The sequence below is a fragment of the Camellia sinensis genome, chromosome 4, assembly GCF_055761805.1.
Source record: "Camellia sinensis isolate YWXY chromosome 4, ASM5576180v1, whole genome shotgun sequence".
In the NCBI taxonomy this organism is placed as follows: domain Eukaryota; kingdom Viridiplantae; phylum Streptophyta; class Magnoliopsida; order Ericales; family Theaceae; genus Camellia; species Camellia sinensis.
The window spans coordinates 40,971,000-40,991,073 of record NC_138964.1 but is presented as its reverse complement, the minus strand read 5'-3'; the positions used below and the strand labels follow the sequence as shown (position 1 = coordinate 40,991,073).

The following is a 20,074-nucleotide window of genomic DNA, read 5'->3' as shown; positions in this document are numbered from 1 at the left end:
AATTTCCTTTCTTACTTCAACAATAACACAAAAATTAGCGTCATAAAAATGGTTTTTTTTTTAAAAAAAAAATTAGAAATTATTTTTAAAAATATATATTTTTGAACCATAAAAAAATAATGACTTTTTTAAATTTATTTTAACAAATTATTTTTAAAAAAAATAAAAAATAAACTGCAAATAAACCACTTAAAATACACGAATTACCTGTTATTTGGTGTTGGTGATTTTTTGATTATACACAAGTTCCCACAAAAACAATAGAAATTCCATCGCATGGGTAGCTCCGCCGAAGTATCCCCTACTCCAAATATTCCTATCCCCATGGTGGGATGTGCTGACTTGGAATGAAAAAATCGAAAAGTAATTTTTGTAATTTGAAGGATTAATCAGATATAACAAATTATGAACAAAAAACAAGAGATTCAAACCCTCCATACAAATAACTGTGTGTAATGTATGAGAATATTGTCTAATGATGTTATTCTCCCAATTGAAAGAAAAATAAAGATAAAAAACAAATTACTATTTTACATTATTACAGTGCATACCTATAATTTATTTAATAAGAAGAATTACAAAGAGCAAAATATTGCCAATTTAATTCATTTCAGTTGATTCTCGGAGGAGTTATGCCAGAGACTTGTGGGACCATTTTCTAGAGGTCTAGCGGAATAACACTGCCAGTTGTTTGATTAAATTTTTCTCTATTGCGATAATATCTTCAAAATAATTGCCACCACGCCAAAAGCCACCATTAAAACGATAGTGAGGAAACTGACTGTCATCGCCCGGTTGAACTATTTGGGGGAGAGAAAACCAAATCAAAGTGAGAAGGTCACCGCCTTGTCTGAGGAGTTGAAGATGGTTATCTTTCTGAGCCTTCATTGCTGCATAACATATCATAGTCAACCACATTGTACTAAGTATTTCCCATCTCTCTTCCATTTGCTTTTCCTTCAGCTCTAATGCAAATTCGCGTGCCTCCCTTAAGGTTGAATCAAAGTTTTCTACTTCTTTATTTTCCAATGCTCGGCAAGCTTCGCTTACATTATGCACATTCTTCCTCTTGAGAAACTCTTGGAGACCATTGATGAACCGGATCCTCTGACTCTTTAAGCTGTGATCGTCTGGGTCACCAAAAATGCACCGTACACTATTGCCCAACATCGAAGGGCAATTGAGGAGTAGATACATCATGTAATGTGACAGAGTTCTGCATGTTTCCTTAATACTAGCTTGCCCGTCATCTCCGTCTGCAGAGGTGGAGTTAGTACAACTGCTTTGACAAGTATTCGAGTCCCAATGGTAGCACATTTCTGTTGCGATGTGCCAAACAACAATTTTAGAGTAAAAATGTATCTGAACCGAATTTGTCGTGTCCCGTTCTTCATCATTCAGTTTTTTATCAGCCAAGTACTTTATGTGTCTCAGAATCATGCTAGGTAGTTTAGAATCAGCTTGGACATTCACACAAGTCTTGTGCATGTACCAGTTGACATTGTCCAGAATACCAGCCAACCACTCAAGTTTACTCCTACTCCAAGTCGTCAATGTCATTAAAGGCTTGAACTGTTTTTTGAGGCAAAAACCAAGTAGATCAAATTGCCCCATCTTTTTAGACCACCTTTTCTTTTCAAGCATTCGGAATAACCAAGGAAACCTTTTTCCCAATCGGGCCACCAGTTGGAGATGTTTGTTTTTAATTAGCCAAAGAATTGTCCACTCAGAGAACAATAATTGCGCAACTGCATAAATCTCCAAAGTTAGAGCTCCTACCACCAGCACGCCTGTGATGGCAATATCAACCGTGGAGTAGTAGTGTTGTTGATTCCTAAAAGCGAGCCAGAAGTATCCTACCAACACACACACTGTACAAGCGAAGCTGATCGAGCGGAAAATGCATCCTACCTTGGTATAAGTTACCACTGCCTTTGTGTACCACAAATCATACATCAACCCCATTTCAGCCTCCAATGCTTTCCAAAGAAATATTTCATCACCCACACAATGGTGTATCATAAACGTTGTCCTGTCAGGTTCATATTCATCCATATATTGCTTAAATTCCTTAACCGATTTTAGGCCCAGCAGTAAAGCGCTTACATATTGTTTCTCTCTAGCGTAATAATTATCTAAATGTGGATCATGAATTGGTTGAATCGAGCTACGGTCATAAATCGGTACAATGTGTCCCGATTTATCATTACTTACTGACTTGAGAACCCATGTTCTCTCTCCATACTTAATAATTCCAGCCACGAACGCCAGAATTGATAGAAAAGAAAGCAAGGAATTTCTCCAAGAAAAAATAATGACATAAACTGCCACAACAGTTTGAACACCTAATCCTATGAAGTGCCTCAACCACAAATTATTATCCTCCACAGAAAAAGCTGTTATAGTATCTGGGCCACCGAGGTGCAGCAAAAGCAAGGGTGCCCATATCGCCCCCAATCCGCCATTAGGCTTAGCATTGCGCTTGTCAGAGAGCTTGCTAAGGGCCAGAGTTGCCACAAAATCGGCCATCAAGTAGGCCAACCAAACAATGACGCTGGTCCACATTGAGATTGTGTACTTTCTACGTTTGCCAAACATAAAAAGAATAATTTGTAAAGCGAGACTAAGTAGAACCAACCCTCGAACATCCCACTCTTGCCATAGCTTTGTCAACGATTCAGAAATTTGACTCATCACGCCCTCCTTTTCTTTATCAACATATAGAAAAAAGTCATAATTTTTCAAAAAAAATAGGAGGAAAAAAAATATAGAACATGGTATAAATTATTGTGTGATTGGACAATTTGTTGTTCAAAATAGAGTTGAGAATTATACGACTTGGTTCGATTTTGAAATAAATCAAAACCCAACCACTACTTATGGTTCTATAAAATTTGCAACCAAACCGAATAATGAAAATGCGGTTCGGTTCGAGTTGGCTTGGTAGTCAAGGCGTGAGACTTTGGGATGTACTTCCTCCAATGTCTCATGTTCGAAACCTCCTAGGTGAAAATAAGTTCTTGAGCCTAGTCTATATAGGGTTTTGCACTGACTTTAATTGGGACTTCCGCAAGTGGGTGCTGGTGGGATTAGTTCCCAAGTTAACAAATAATATATATATATATATATATATGAGTAGATGCTAGATATCATAAAATAAATATCATGAAAAATTTCATGAATATTCTTCACCTTTGTATTACACACACAGTAGAACACAACACACTAATCAACGGATAGAAAATCTTCATAAAGCATTTCATGATATTTCTGTAACACTTGTGTTCTTTAAACATTTGGAAAAATGTATTTAATTTCATTTATTTTGTTTTAGGGATCTTTGAGTTGTTGTATCTTCGTTTTAGAGGAGTACAATTCGATTTAGACTCGTTAAAATTGTTCGTTCACGTTTGGTTTTGTTAGAAAGTTTATTAGGAACTTAGAATTACTGTTCTGGTGTCGACACTTAGCTCCTGGAGGATTGACACTGTTGTTCTCCTTTTATTTCTTGTTGGTTATGTTTTTTGGTGTTGATACCACCTCTTCTGGGTGTCAACATTGCCCTGCCTGTTTGTTCTTGGTGTTACTACTGGTTTCTGATGTCGACACTAGGGCTTTCAGGTGTCAACACCCTGTTTGCTTCAAACATTGGTGTTTCATCACTACTTCTTGGGGTTGACACCCCTCCTCTTGGTATCGACACTTGGCAGAATTTTCAAAAATTTCCCAACTACATTTTGACCTGACTTTTTTGGAGATTTTTGACTCATTCTTGGGTTTACTTAAGGGCAAATACTCTACTTTGACCTAGTACTATAAATAGAACTCTCACACACTTTTTCTTCACTTTTTCTTCTCCTCTCTCTCTACATCGAAACCAACTTTCTTCCTTCAAACTTGCTTTTTTGAGATCTTTAGATCTACTCATTTTGAGTCATCTTCTCACATTGCTCCTTTGAGATAGAGTGTAGAGCTTGTCAAGGGTTTCATTCTAATCGGAGCAATTATCGTTTTGCTACCGTTAACTTTTTGGAGTTTTCTTCCTTCTTCCTCCTACCTTAAGGTATGAACTTTCTTAATGATTTGCATGTTATTTAACTTTGTTATATGTTATATTTGATAGCAAGAAGATTTTGGAAAGCAGTGCATAAAAGTGGAGATTTCTCTTTGGTTTGGAGTGTGGAAAGCAGTGCATAAAAGTGGAGATTTCTTTCTCTTACCTTGAGTTTTGAATTGAGTTTTGAAAAAAGAAAAATTATTTAGTTATGAGTTTTGAAAAGAGTTTTGAGTTGTATTTTAAGTTTTGAGTTGTCTTTTAAAAAATTTTGGATTTATTTTTTTTAAATATTTAAAAATTTTCTTAATTTTATTTTTTAGGATAAATTTTTTATATTTTAAATATTTATTTATTCATTTTAATGTGCACTATATTTCATATATTTTTGTGCTGCATTTTTTTAAATATTAAAATTTGAAAAAAAATTATTTTCATTTTCAATATATAATTTTTATTTTAAATATTTTATTTTATTTTATAAAAATATTTTTAAATATTTTATTTTTTTGTTATGTGTTTGGTTATGATTTGAGTGTACAGTTTGAAAAGAATGTGGAGTTTCGAGTTATGTGTTTGATTATGAGTTTTGAAAATAATTTTTGAATTGAATTTGGACTTATGTGTTTGATTGCAATTTGACTGTAAAGTTGTATTTTGAGTTTAAAATATTAAAATTAAAAAAACTAAAATATTTACAAAATAAAATAAAAAATTTAAAATAAAAAATTTTAAAATATCTGAATAAAAATTATATATTTAAAATAAAAAAATTCTTGAACATTTTTTAATATGTTTAAAAAATAAATCCAAAAAATTTAAAATGCAACTCAAAATACAACTCAAAACTTTTTTCAAAACTCAAAACTCTTTTCGAAATTCGAAATTCAAAATTCAAAATTCAAAAACTCCTTTCAAAACTCTTAAAAATTGATAATCAAACAAATTTTCTCATTTCAAAACTCAACTCACAATTCCATACTCAAATCACGACTTCACACTCAAATCATAATTCCAAAACTAAACCAAACACAAGCTTATATTTTTTAAAAATAATCTGTGACAGTAATTGTTCCTTATATATTAAATAGTCTAATTTGATTTTATAAGATTTTTCTACAAAGTATTAACCCTTTTATTTCAACATCAAACTTAGAAATTTTAATTGAAAAATTATTTTTGTACTAAAATAGGGGAACCACTTTTTTATTTAATTGGATCTTGATTTTTTTGTATTTTTCTTTGAATCCTAATGGAAGTATTTCCTCATTTACATTGTAAACATAAATAAATGAAATATTGAATTTACTTAAATAGTTACATATGAAAATAAGACTGATGTGCAGCGAGTGCCTTAGGAACTGAGTCTATGTGACAATCTATTTTTAGGGTGACCGAGAGGTTGGTTTTACTGCTCAAGCAGTGAAAAAGGGGCAATCGGTACATTGCTCTGTAGACCGAAATGCTGAGAGCTTGAGTTCACCACTCAAACGATAGAAAGACCGCTCGAGCGGTTTGCCCGAATCAAACTTAAAAAGTTGCTTTTTTCTCTCTTTTTTTTTTCTCACTTTTCTTTTCCTCTTTCCTCTTCTTCTCCCTAGCTCCGAAAAACCCTTTCTCTCTCTAAAAATCTCTCTTCTCACCAAGAATCAAGTTTAGATCTTTTATAGAAATCGAAGCCTGCGTAGAGACTGTGATTTTCACCGATTGGATTGTGTTTTCGTGAAGAGTTCCTCTTGGGTATTGCTTCCGTCTCTCCATTGTTGAGGTAGGGGTACTTTTTACTTAGTATATTTATGATTTGAGATGTATATGTAGTTATTTCTTAATTATACTTATGTATGAGATTAATGTATTTGATTAAATAGATGTTGATGCATAAAAAGGGGGTTTTGTCCAAAATTTTGAAAGATTTTGAATAACTATTGATGATAAAGGTTGTTGATGATGAATATTTGTTTTAAAAATGCAAATGAATGAAAAGCCCCAAATTTTGTTAAACCCTAGTTTTGATTTTTTCTTTACGCTATGTTTAGTTAGGGGATTTAGAAAGGGATTTGGAAATAGATGGGAAAATGTAGATAAAATGTGAATAAAAGATACTAACATTTCACCTAGCTTCACACATCTTTGCTCTTTTCCTTTCCAAATTTCTTTCTAAATCCCCTAACCAAACACAGGTTTAAAAGAGGAGTTTTGTTCAATTGGGTCTTGATTAATGAAATTGGGTTGATGTTTATTGGAATGGTGTACGAATAATGATTTTGAGATGTTATGAAATTTTATAACGTAATGAAGGAAATTGGATGTTGTTTGCTATGTTTAATCTTCATTGATATAATAAATGAGCTTTAGGTAAATTGTTATTTTTACAAATTCATGCATCATATTGCATATTATGATTTTGGTCCATGATTAATACAATCCCTTGGAAGCTTAGAAATGTTGGTAAGGGGTTAATAACATATGAGTCAGGATAGTTGAGTCGAATTTTGAAAATGAGATGTGTGTTATATTGGTACCCGGGAGGGAAATCAAAGTGCCCACTTACATTATTTTGAGCTTATTGCTGAACGAATGTGAGAAAAGGTTTTTGGGTGTCCACGAGCCCGCCGTTTCAGGAGTCGACAAATGTGAAAGGAAAAAAGTTTTTGGATGCCCATCGTCCCACCATTTTTAGAGTCAATGAATATGAAAATATTTTTAGTATACAAATCTATATATGTATGTATGATTTTTAACTATCAAGTTATGATACGTTTTAAGACTTCCCTTAATTATTTTTGAATTTTACATACATAACAGTTGAATTACAAGTCATAAATAATTGTTTATGTGCAATAAAGAATGCATAATTATTTTAACTACGGATGGCCATGAGATGGATTTGCCATTCCCCCGCCCCCGCGGACAAACCCCACCTCTGCCCCCGCCCCACCACCGCTACAAGTGAAAATTTTCAACCCTATCTCCGCCCTCATGGATACCCGATACCCACAGGTACCCGGCCACATTTGAAATAGCTAAAAAAGTTTAGAACAATTTAAATCCACACATTTGAAATAGCTAAAAAAGTTTAGAACAATTTAAATCCTTAATAAACTAAATAACTTTCCTTATTTTCATATATATAAGCAGTGAGACTTTTATGATTATTATTTATTTATATTTAAATAGAACCATAGACTTTTAGTATTTCTTTTTTATATCTAATTATATTATATATATATATATATTATTTTTACATATATTATTAATTATATTGGGTCGGGTTTGGATTGGGGACGCGATACCCGCCCCCGCCCCCATTGAGGGTGACTAAAAAATATAATCCACCCCCACCTCACATAAGTGTCAAGATGGGTAAAATCTGCCACATTCAAGCTGATATAGACGGACATTCGTGGATCAGATTAAAATATTCATCCTTAATTTTAACAGTATGAGCCAATACTTTTTAAGACACTAGTTAACCAAATCTTGTAAACAAAACAAGACAAAGTAAGAAGATTCATTCAATGTTGAAACACAAAACATTTGTAATTTATGTCTCTAAATATGTTGACCTCAATAAATATATTTCACAATCAACATTGCTAACACAATATAAATAAAAAATAACAAAACAATGAATCAAAATTGACTTACAGTATTTTGTATTTTGATTTGTGACTCCTGCAACAATATCAAATTCATATTGTGATTAACACGTAAAACTTTAAGTGTTAACAAAAATTAAAGAAAAAATGATTTTTTTTTTTTTTTTTTTTTTTTTTTTTTGCATTGTGGCTTCAATGAATGTGAGAGCGTTTCAGTAGTAGCTTGTGATTGCCTAACAATAAGAACATAAATGATAATATGGTGCAAATCGGACCGGTCATCCAACCGCAAAAGAGATTGGGTTACAGATCACTGATTTAAACGTCAAGTCCATCAAATACCAAAAAAAAAATAAAAATAAAAATAAAAATAAAAATAACAAAAAAAAATAAAAATAAAAATAAAAATAAAAATAAAAATCTAATTAGATAAATTAAACAAAATAATAAAATTTTCAAATACCACTCACAATACTATATAAAATTATAATTTACAATAATAATGTGAAATATCTTATTTTTATTTGTTTAAGACCTTATTTGGTGGTTTGGTTTGGTCGTGTGTTATATGGAGACAAACCCACAAAAAGAAAAAGTCCAAAGTATTCTTTGGAATCATATCTCTCAAGAAAAGAATCAAGATGACAAAAATAGTGAAAGAACTGTCAAAGCAGGGGGACAAAAAAACAGTAAATAGAGCAAGACCCATATGACAAAAAGTAGACTGTAAAAGAGAGTAACTACCTGAGAGCTGCAGCTTCACCGTCGGACTGAGAAGTTGAAGTCGCTAGCTGGTGGACTGAGCATAAGATGGAGAAGAGAGAGCTTCAATCGTCGGAGAGAGCGTCAAAGTCGCCGGCGCAAGGGAGACCAAACGGAAAGGAATCGAGTCGAGATCCAGAGAGGAGGCGGCTGAGATTTGGTCAAAACTAAATGAACAGAAGGCTTATTGAATTTGGAACCTATTAAATTAATCAAAGAGAAAAGATAGGGATGGTCAAAACTAAACTTTTTAGTTGCAGAAAACCGGACGGGTAGAGCAAACCGGGGCCGGGTTACTGGATTTTACAAATGAACAGAAGGCTTATTGAATTTGGAACCTATTATTATTAAATTTTATAGGATTCTGGAGTATATGACCTCATGCATTCTGCAATTGCTGTTTCAAATGTAAAATGGAATGATTGCCAGGACTGAAGGAAATTATTTAATCAAATGGATTCTTTCAGAACAAATTTCTTTGAAAAGAAATGAGGCAATAGTAAGTTTGGAAATTTTATAATAAACACTATGAAAAAGAGATGTATTATATGTTCAGCTGTGATTTTGTAATTTTTTCCTATGACTAATTGTGGTGTTTCCTATGATTTGATTATAATTTATTTTGGTATTAGTTATGACTTAGTTGTCACCTATTGTAATTGTTGTTTTGATTTGATCGAATGAGTCTTTGGTTATGCGTCAAGTGGTGTTTCATTATAACTTATTTTATTGTTAGTCATGATTTATCGTAGTGTTGATTATGACCTATTATGATTATTAATTTGATTATAACCAAAAATGCATTTGATTATGCCTTCAAATGGTGCTTGGTTATGATAAAGTTTCGTTTAGTTATGCTTAAAATGATTTAGTTATGACAATACCTCTAATTATCATAACTTGCATATAGTACACACCTGATATATTGTAGAAGGATCCAACTTAATCAGCATTATTATACACCTAAGAAATAATTTATTAATATAAAAACAAAAACTAGAACGAAGAGTTTTTTTTTTTTTTTTTTTGGTACATCGGAGGCCATAAGCATAGCCCAAGAGAGTGCAAGTCTTACCAAGGACAAAACTTTAATCCTTGACCTCCAAATAAGATGCATGGATTTTAGCCAATTAAAATATTCCTAATTATTTAGAGATGAATAAATAAATAAGTGGCTGAAACTCAAAAGAATTAGCATTTTTTTTTTTTGTAGTTTTGAGTCATATGATAAAATGTTTGTAAGTTAATACAATTAAATTATTATAATGAATCGACGTTACTTTATTAACTCAAACCTGAGAGCTTATCTCACTAGGCATTTAGGTACTCTCTTATGACTACTTAGTCTACAATCTAAGTCAACTAACTACTTTCTTACCCATAAATGATTAAAGTCAAGCCCATATTTTTCACACAGATTCAAAATAGGAAAACGATATACAATTTCACTTTTAGATCCATTTTCTAGTTCTAATGATGTGTAAATAAAATGATTGATTGATAATTAGAAAATAAGTGAGAGACAAATTACACATGAGAGTGATTGGTTGGTTAATCATTAAGCTTTAAAGTATATCTAATTTTTTTTATTTGAACAGCATTAATGTTCAAACTACCCAAAGCAATCTCTATTTTCTTTTCCTGTCTCCATCTTGTATTTTGTATGATGTCAAATTGATTACTCTATTGTTTTTTGTAAGAACAAAATCAGTACAAAAAATTGGAAATCAAGTTAGCTAAAATAATATAACAGAGGCCAAAACTGAATGTTTCCAAAGCAGCCAAAGCAACCCACCAAACTTAATTCCATGAATGAATGAAACATGAGCTAGAATAAGGCTAGAGACCACTAAAATATCACCCATAAATTTATACACATTTCACATAGCAGTAATAATGTCTTCATCAGCATTGATTGATTCGCATTCAAATTAAAAATTGATATGCAAAAGTCCATGCCATTAGAAAATTTTTTAAAAAGTTAAGATCTGGACTTCATAGATCCCGCCATTAGAAAATAATGGTTTTCTATTGTTTTCATGGGGATCTGTGTATAATAATAAAAAAAAATTACTAGAAATCTTAAATACAAACACTCTATCTCACACCCATTTAATTGTTGTGTCAAATTTTTTATATCTGTAGCATTGCTCATGAAAAAAACACCAACACCATGTGTATGAAAACAAGACAACTCGAAATGCATGCACGCGTGCACGCAAACCGAGGACCGACCCTCAGGCACCGAAATGCCACTCTAATGAGAGATGACAAAGACATGGAATATGATATGCAAACATGCAAAAATCAGTAGCAAAATGAGGGGCAAAACAGCCCCGAAACACCATGTGTATGAAGCTAATCTAAACATTTGTTAAGTATTAATCATTTATTTTTTATATAAAAAAGTTAAAAAATAATTATTATTTTTATATGATTTTTTTTTTTTTTTAAATTATTTTTGTTAAACTGATTGCTAATTTTTTTTAAAAATTATTATTTTTGAAAAAGCTCAACAATTTTTATGAAGCTAATTTTTGTGTTATTGTTGAAGTAAGAAAGGAGATTATGTATATTATTACTCCAAAACTTTTTATTTTCTAAATAATTTATATGATGAGTTGTGCATTAATAAGGCTAAATTGTCAATATGTCTTAATAGTTTGACTTAATTTCCATCAACTCTTATTGAAATCATGTCCTAATAAAATCGTCACTAAAAGTAATTTTTTGTAAAGATTTTTTGCATATCACTAAAAATTGATAATTACTAACTTTTTTTTTTTGTGTCATCATTTTTATAAATTGTCGCTAAAACTTACAATTAGTGACGTTTTTCTGTGATTAATTTTTGAAACTGTCATTGAAAATTAAAAATCAGTGATGCTTTTTGTGACAATTTTTTTAAACTATCACTAAAACTTATAATTAGTGACATTTTATAACAAAATTTTCAAAGTGTTACTGAAAATTAACAATTAATGACATTTTTTAATAATATTTGATAAAAAATACAATTAATTATCATATAACCTGTTAGACAATAAATCCATCTATTAAGACCTATACACGTGAGTCCCCTTATCATAATCCTAGCACTTTCCATAAGATTGCAAATAATCGGGGACGACTTATTGAGATTGATGACAGAACATCATCCCGGAAGGATCTCGATCGGGGTAGAGTTCTAGTTGAGACAAGTTCCACACCACAAATTTGTGGATTTTGCAAGCTAAAAGTTGGGCCATTTGTAATTGTAATAGGAGAAACAGGGAGGACAACGAAACAGCAAAAATCCTGGGTATCGAATTTGAAGGTAGAGACTAGAGAGGAGGTATTTCTCAATGACTTTATTGAAATGGAGCTAAACAACCAAGCTAGATTTTCCAAGATCTGTAAAAAGGTGAAATGAACTTTGGAAAATTGGAGAAGAAAAGAATGAAAAGAAGACTCATTTTTTCCAGAGGCATCGATCTGTTAATGTTTCTAAGTACGTTATTCTAGGTTTGTAGTATTCCTCTTTGTATGAAGCTAATCTAAACATTTGTTAAGTATTAATAATTTAATGTTTTTGGATATATTATAAATAAATCTCCTAAGATTTGTTTAAATTGCGAATTTTCTCCTGTAATTTTAAAAATTATATTCCGCTCTTTAAAATTTTTAATTTTATAACAAATCACTTCTTTTATTAATAAATCGTCAATTAATAATGTTTAATGATATCAAAATTTTATTTTAATTAATAATTCAAGTAATTTTATTATTATATGTAAAATCAATTAAAATTTACATTGTTTTCAGTTAATTTTATTAAATAAAAAATTCTCACAAAAGGATACTTGCAATTTTTTAAATCACATGGGTCAATCTGAATTTTAAGCAAATCTCAAGAATTGTATTTGTAATTTATCTTTTATTTTTTAAAAAATTAATTTGTTACAAAAAATTTTTAAAAAAATTCATTATTTTTGTATGATTTCATTTTTTTTTTTTTTGGAGATGAAAATAATTTTTGATGATTAAAAAATATTTTTTTGTTAAATTCATTTCTAATTTTTTTTTAATTATTTTTTGGAAAAAAAAAAAACAAACTCAACCATTTTTATGAAGCTAATTTTTGTGTCATTGTTGAAGTAAAGAAGGAAATTATGTATATTATTACTCTAAATAATTTATATGAGGGTTGTGCATTATCATTATTTTCTTTCATCAAACTTATTAAGTTTTTGCACATAAAAAAATTTGTTAATCAACGGCTATTTTAAAAATTAAAACAGAATTATACACTGAGAAAATTAAATTGGTTTGGATCGAATTGATTTATGATTTTTTTTTTTTTTTTTTTTCTCCATCTTACGCATGCGTAGCACTTGCTTTCCAATGGTGGGATGTGCTGAGTTGGAAAGAAAAAATTATGATAATGTTGGAGATTTGTAGGATCTTTTTTTTATTATTATTATTTTTGAAGAGTAGTGTTGGAGATTTTTTTTTTTTTTTTTTTTTTCTCTCTCCTGAGGTCTCGCGGAATAACATTGCCAATTGTTTAATCAAATTTCTCTCTATTGCGATACTATCAGCAAAATATTGGCCACCAATATCATGGCCATGAAAATGATGGTCGTCCCCAGCTTGAACTATTTGGGGGAGAGAATACCAAACCAAATTCAGAAGGTCACCGCCTTTTCTGAGGAGTTGAAGATGGTCATTTGTCTGAGCCTTCATTGCTGCATAACATATCATACTCGACTACATCGTTCTAAGTAATTTCCATCTATCTTCCATTTTCTTTTCCTTCAACTCTAATGCAAAACCAATTGCCTCTATTATTACCGTGGTCAAATTAAAAGATGAACTTGGTCGCGTATCTCTCTCTTCCAATGCTCGGCAAGCTTCACTTACATTATGCACATTTTTATTCTTGAGAACCAATTGGAGCATGTTGATGTAATAGAACCTGTGATCCCTTGATCTGTGATCGTCTGAGCCAAAAACTATCCGTACATCAACAGGCAACATTGAAGGCTAAGTGAGGAGTAGATACATCATGTAATGTGACAGATTTCTGCATGTGTCCTTAATACTAGCTTTCCCGCATAGTTCTAAATCGCGGTATCGGCTAACGTAACGATATCGATCGCGAAGTATCGGTATCGGTAGTATCGGCCGGTATGTATCGGGAATCAGGTGCCGTAACCGTAAAATTTTAAAAATCATTAGCAATCCCTCTAAAACCAAATTTTATGCATTTTTTTTACTCTTTTAACTTTAATTTGTTACATTTCAATCAAAATTTCGTCATGTAGGAACATTTTTAACTCATTTTCAACTAAATGATTTGTATTTATTTTTGACATATGTTAAACTTTTAATAAAAAAATTGATTTGAATATTTATTTTTTCTTGTACTGAGAAAAAAATAAATATATATTAATATAAATAGAGGTGCAGGTGTATAAACAGGCGTAGCCACACCACCTCCAAAACAAATTAATAGAAGAAGAAGAAAAAAAAAAGCCTTGTCCTTGGCTTCTTCACTGCAAGTAATATCCATGTAATATCCAAGTAACTTTCTCTTTTATATCATACTATAAACAAATAAATAGAAGAATAAGAAAAAAAAAAAAAAAAAAAAAAAAAAAAAAAAAAAAACTTAAACATTTGAATCTACAAATCCACCATAAACCCATGCACCTCCATGTACCCAAGTAACTCTCTCTTCTTACCCATCTCAACTCAGACTCCCAATGCACCTCCATGTATATCCACTTCAATCTCATACTTCCATACCATAATACAACCACCTCTCTCTCTCTCTCTCTCTCTCTCTCTCTCTCTCAATCTTGACTGGAAGTTGTAGAATCCCGCCAAACCCAGGCAACTTCAGCTTTAGATTGACGGAAAAAAAAAAAAAAAAAAACCAGAAACAGAAACAGAGCACATCAAGAAGAAAAATAGAGCCGCGACACAACAACAACAAAAACAGAGACTGTATCGGCCCGTATCGGCGCATATATCGGATTCACGTTGTTACGTACCGGGACTCGGACGCTACGGCTGTGAATTTCATTCTCACCGGTACATCGGTGAATATCCGAATCGGTGCTATGATTTTTCGGTACGAATCGGCAGGTACGTACGTACCGTACCGGCCGATATTTAGAACTATGCTTGCCCGTCATCTTCATCTCCATAGGTGGAGTTAGTACAACTACTTTGACAAGTATTCGAGTCCCAAAGATGGTAGCACATTTCTCTTGCAATGTGTCAAACAAACATTTTTTTTTTTTTTTTGCAAAAAACTCTCCGAACTAAATCTGTGTCCCTTTCTTCATCATTCAGTTCATTAACTTCAGTAGTAGTTGTAACAGTATTATGATGAAGTATAACAGCATTTTCATCAGCCAAGTACTTTATGTGGCTCAAAATCATGCTAGGTAGTTTAGAATCAGATTGGACATCCACACAAGTCTTGTGCATGTACCACTTGACAATTTCCAGTGTCGTGCCTAGGAGGCAGAAAACAATCACACACAAACACACAAGCAAGAACACACAAAGATCTACGTGATTCAGCAAATCGCCTTCGTCCACAGGCAGCGGATTTCACTATATGGAGAGAAATACAAAGATTACAACAATGGAGGAGGAGACAATACTCTCACTCTACTCACACTCACACTCACTTAGTTGCTTGCTGTAGACACCCCATTTTTGACAAAAAAATTTCTCTCTCTAGAATTCTCTCTCTCTAAATATTTTGTGCCTTATAGCCTAAATTCTCTACACTCTTACATATAAGCCCTTGATCAAACTTGATCACCATTGAGTTGAGGTTGCTTGAGGTCCTATTTGAGCTCTAGAAGAGGATATTGGCTTGGTTTGGCTTGATTTTGGTGCCTAAATTGCATCTTGTCTTCAAGAGGTAGAACACTTGTGTTTTAAGCTTATTTTAAATACTTGTTTTGCCATCTTTGCATACTGTTTTGAGGCTGGTTTTGACCTTTGAAAATCTCTATTTTTATGGTCTAAAATGGTGGTTTGAGGTTTGATTGGAGTTAGGGGTAGTCCACCCTTCTTGTTGCTTGATTATTAAGTTATTGTGCCATCTTTGAAGGCTTTCTAAAACAACTTTTTTGGCCCTTTTAACCACTGAATTTCAAGGGATTTTCAGTGGTAAAAACTAGGTTTTGAGGTCCAAAATGGGAGGGGGTAGCCTCCCCTCCTTGTGTCTTGTTTGCAAGCCTAGATAGCCTAACATGTAAGCATGATTTTCTAGCATTTTGTACCTTAATCTTAGCATGTTTTTGCTATTATTTTGGCATGTTTAAGCTCTGTTTTGAGCTGGTTTGGTCCCTTGAGGCTTGTTTTGTATGCTTGTAGTGCAATTGTGCTTAATAGTTTAGCTTGTGCTATGTGTTGGCCTTTTATTCTAGCTATTTTTAGCTTACTTCAAGCATGTTTTAGGACTCCACTTAGGCTGTTTTAGGACTGTTTTGAAGTGTTTGTACCTTGTGAGCTTTGTATTGCACACCTATGGTGTAGTGATCTTCACTAGTCTGGTGCTTTTGGCTTTTAAACACGGTTTGCATGGGTTGCTTGCATGTTGTAATACCATTTTGCATGCCATTTTAGCACTGAAATCTCTACAGTCTCCCTCTATGCTTCACTCTTTCATTTGTTTTGAAAGTGGCTTTGAGCCTCTTGTTGGCTTGACTGTGGAATTGAGACCCTCATGCCTAATGGTTTAATTCCTTCAGGAGTTCATTACCAACAGCATGAGGCCTCTTTTATGCTCAAGGTACTTGTGGTTTCAGCCCTCTTTCCATTAGAGAACACTCACCTTGGGCTTAACCTGTTAAAGAATGGATAGGTAATTAAAATGAGTAAACAAAAGTAACAAGTAAAACTTGAGCAAGATAAGCATGTCGTGTTGCATTGCATGTGTTCAATCGAGCGTTATATTAAACATGAGGAAGATTAGAGCATTTCATACTCAAAGTGATGAAATGAGCCAATCTCCTTGGTCTCCATCACCCTTGATCATGCATGATAGGGTGATGGTCATTTGAGTCATATTTGTTCATTCATTGAAATTATGCAACTTGGATCTTTGGCCATCATGCAATAAAATTGCTTGATTGGTGATTTTGGATCCAAGAGTGCTACTTCTTTGAGATTTTGAGATGATAAAGAGAGGCATAGTACAAATAACCCCTGGAAAATCCTTTATTTTCCTCTATTTGTGCTCTATTGCAGTGTGGTAACTCAGAACACCAGTGGCCGGCAGTGGCTCATTGGTGGCCGGTAGTGGCTTACTCTTGGCCGATAAGACACATTTTTGGCCGGCAAGGGGCCGGCAGTAACCTACCATGGCCGACGGACCCCTGGTGCAATCCTCAAAATGTTTTTGGTAAGGTGAAGTAGAAAGGTTTTGAAGTGTACTCAACCTTGCAAACAGAGCCTCTCAAGAGCAAAATCGAAGGGCTTTTCTGGGCGAAAATCAAGTGCATGCATCCTCCACTTCTCGAAGCAGAGTTGTGGCAGTGTGGTTTAGTTATTTCGCATGATTGGTTTATGTACATTGGCTTTGTAATTTAATTAATTAGTTTTCTAATTAGTTAAGTGTTGTAATAATTAAGTAGCTTAGCTTAGCTATTTCTTTATTTTGTTTTCTAATAATTAGTCTAATTAGTTTAATTAGATTGGTTTGATTAGCTTAGCTTAGATTAGCTTAGCTCTTATTTATTTGGACCCACCTTCGCAAGGGCACAATGTTGTAATAAGTGTGCGTGTGTGTGTGCATGTCTTCCAACCCCGCGTCTTTCTCCCTTTTATTTAACCGCTTTCGATGGTTAGTTTAGGGTCATTTTCAATTAGCATACCTTATGCTTACATGTTTGCATCCATTCGTTTGTCTTGCATGCACCGAGGCTTGACGCATCATTCAAACTGCATTGCTATTTCAATTCACTTCTTTAAATACGTGTTTAAAAGCATGTTGTTCAAGTTGCGTCATATACCATGATTAGGTAGCCGAGCCTATTTTATTGCATTATTGCATGTGTTGCATTAGGCATCTTAACATAGTTAGGGTCATGCATTGTTTCTAACTAGTTTTTGTTTTGGCTTGGAGTACTCGGTAAGCTTTTACACTTTAGCATGCTTGCATAAGTGTGATTTCCATGTTGCCATGTTTCACGTGCTTGCCATAAGGCTATGTGCTTACGTGCTAAACTGTATGAATGCCTGTGGATGAAGGCTTTGTTGCTTGAATTGGAACAATTCAACAAGTGTGAGTTTTAAGCCCACTTTGCGAAGTGGCAAATCATGTTTTAAGTCCGTCATATTTGATAGCAAATCTGCGTTTTAGCCCACTTGAGGGTGACAATTTCAAACCAATTTCGAAAACAAACATGAATTGAATTTGTTCTAATTCTTGCGATTTTAGTCTATACTTGCTTGTGTGCATCACATAGTAAAGTTAGCTAATAACCAGAACAAGAATGCATGAGGCTTATAAAACAGCATATCATGGTTAGTAAAGGCCAATCTTTTGATCGGGCAAGCAAGGGTGCTCATTTCAAGACCTTCCCCTCTCGTACCCAAGTTCCTGAGCCGAGGCAACTTTGGTGATGACGGACACGTGCCCTTTGGCACGTGTCAGGGTTTCCTAAATTTTCCAAAAATAAAATATTTAGGTGGCGACTCTGTAATCTGGCAAAGCAGTCCAGTTTTGGCAATATTTGATTCAAAATCAATTTTCCAAAAGATTTGTCGGATTGGACTCTTTGGTGTTTATCAATTTCACATTGCACTTTGTGAGATTAGATTCAAAACTGTAACAGGAGTCCAAACTGTAGGACCAATTCGAGCTCTCCGAAAGGGGCGCGAAAAAATTGAGCTACAGTTTCTGGCGACTCTGTTGGGGATTTAGAGAACTTGACTGGAACTAATGATATGTTGTTTTATCTACACTTATGTGTTTCTTTGCATTTACATTTGCATTAGTGCGCCTAAGTCATAGTGTTTTCCATTTGTTATTCCTGAGCGGTTTTCTGGAGGCTCACTTGGAAAAGCGTGCCATAAGGCTAACCGGTTACGGACTTTGCCACGATGGGAACACAAGCCTTGGATATGGACTACCGTTGTACTGTTTGATCCTCTTTTCACTTCTCAGTGTTTGGAGCGAGAGATATATTAGGCGGTCTTACTGAGGTACCTTTTTGATCAATCGGCCTAGTTGCATATCGGAAGTCTTAGAGACTGTTCCAAACTAGGACAGGTTGCTCACCTAAATACAGGATTGTATGAAACCGCTTGTTTGCTTAGTGAATCTCTAGCTCCTGACGAGATTGGAATAGGGTAACCTTATCCCACCATAGGGGTGTTTTGGCTCTCACTTGCTTGATACGTGCTTTTAGAGTGTAACTCTGTAGGAATGTATGTATCAGTTGCAAGTTTGGGTATCAGTTTGAGTGTATCAGTTTTGAGGCAGAAAATTTGGGACAAAAATCAGTGTTTGAGTACAGATTGTCCAACGTATGATTTCAACTGTATGTTGTGCTTGTCTAAGCCGAGGTGCTGTGCATTTTCTGATTGTTGTTTCTTTTTGCTTTTTTTTTTTTTTTTTTTTTGCAAAGTAGTATTTCACAATTACTTCCGACGAGCCAGTTACCCCCCGAGCACTCTAGACCCGATTTAGAAGGATTTACCGATCTGAGGATCTTATTGGAGGACAACCAATGTTTGCTTCACTACCCCCAGTTACCAGATGGAGGAGAGTCAGGCATAGCTCACCGGTTCAACAATCGCCAATTCAGCAATTACTGACTATTTCACCTGTGCTAGGTCGAAACCAGTTTTTTGCTTCCATTTCAGAAAGAGATTACACACCAGTTCTAATAGATCAACACCCCGTAGACAACATGGAGGATATGTTGCGTCAACTTCAACAGACCATTAAGGCAATGCAGTTGGACGCTGCTCGCCAAGCGGAAGTCACCAGCCGCCAGGCAGAAATTGCAGCCCAACAGGCTGAGTTAATCATTAGGCTTCAATAACAACAACAACCACAACAAGTAGTAGCTTTTACTTCGCATCCACCCCCAGTCAGGGTTCCAATACCCGGGGATACAACTAATGTCCAGGAGAATGCGGACATTTCGGCAAAGCTAGTTCCACCTCAGACTTCTAAAGCACCAGTTTACCCAACAGAGGCGCCCTTTGAGTTTGAGGTTGACCCTACTGCTCTGAAAGTGAGCAACCTTGAAAATATTTTTAAACGAGCTCAGGGTATCAATTCGATCCCGGATATAGAGGACGGCTATACAATTCGGCGGTGACATTGCCGGATAGATTTAAAATGCCACATATAGACCGCTTTGATGGCTCGAGTGATCCCATGGTCCACTTGCGACTATTCTTAGACATTTTTGTGACCGATGGGCCTAACTAGACTGCAGAAGTTATCTCTCTTCGGCCGGACCTTGTCAGGTATCGCGGCCATTTGGTATGCTAAACTTAAGGATTCTGTGAAGAGGAGTTGGTAAGAGATGGTCGAGGCCTTTATTGCTCAATACTCCTATAATACTCAAATCGAGGTCACAACTCGTGATCTCGAGGCAACCTATCAAGAGCCGAAGGAGGGCTTCTCCGA

At 34.0% G+C, this 20,074-nt stretch overlaps 1 protein-coding gene and 1 long non-coding RNA gene across 3 annotated transcripts; both read right to left on the bottom strand.

The window, feature by feature from the left end:
- Positions 1–666: 666 nt before the first annotated feature.
- LOC145823708 (uncharacterized) lies at positions 667–2,529 on the bottom strand. Its single transcript, XM_082923224.1, has one exon. It carries the CDS (start codon positions 2,527–2,529, stop codon positions 667–669), a length of 1,863 nt encoding a protein of 620 aa, XP_082779350.1.
- Positions 2,530–7,597: 5,068 nt separating this feature from the next.
- On the bottom strand, positions 7,598–9,380 carry LOC145824598 (uncharacterized). 2 transcript variants are annotated; one of them, XR_014366388.1, is made up of 3 exons: positions 9,333–9,380; positions 8,398–8,615; positions 7,598–7,729 (listed from the first exon to the last, which is right to left on the bottom strand). It is a non-coding gene; the product is annotated as an uncharacterized LOC145824598 (long non-coding RNA). The 2 variants fall into 2 exon arrangements; XR_014366387.1 differs by lacking the exon at positions 9,333–9,380 and having other exon boundaries at positions 8,398–9,079.
- Positions 9,381–20,074: the final 10,694 nt, after the last annotated feature.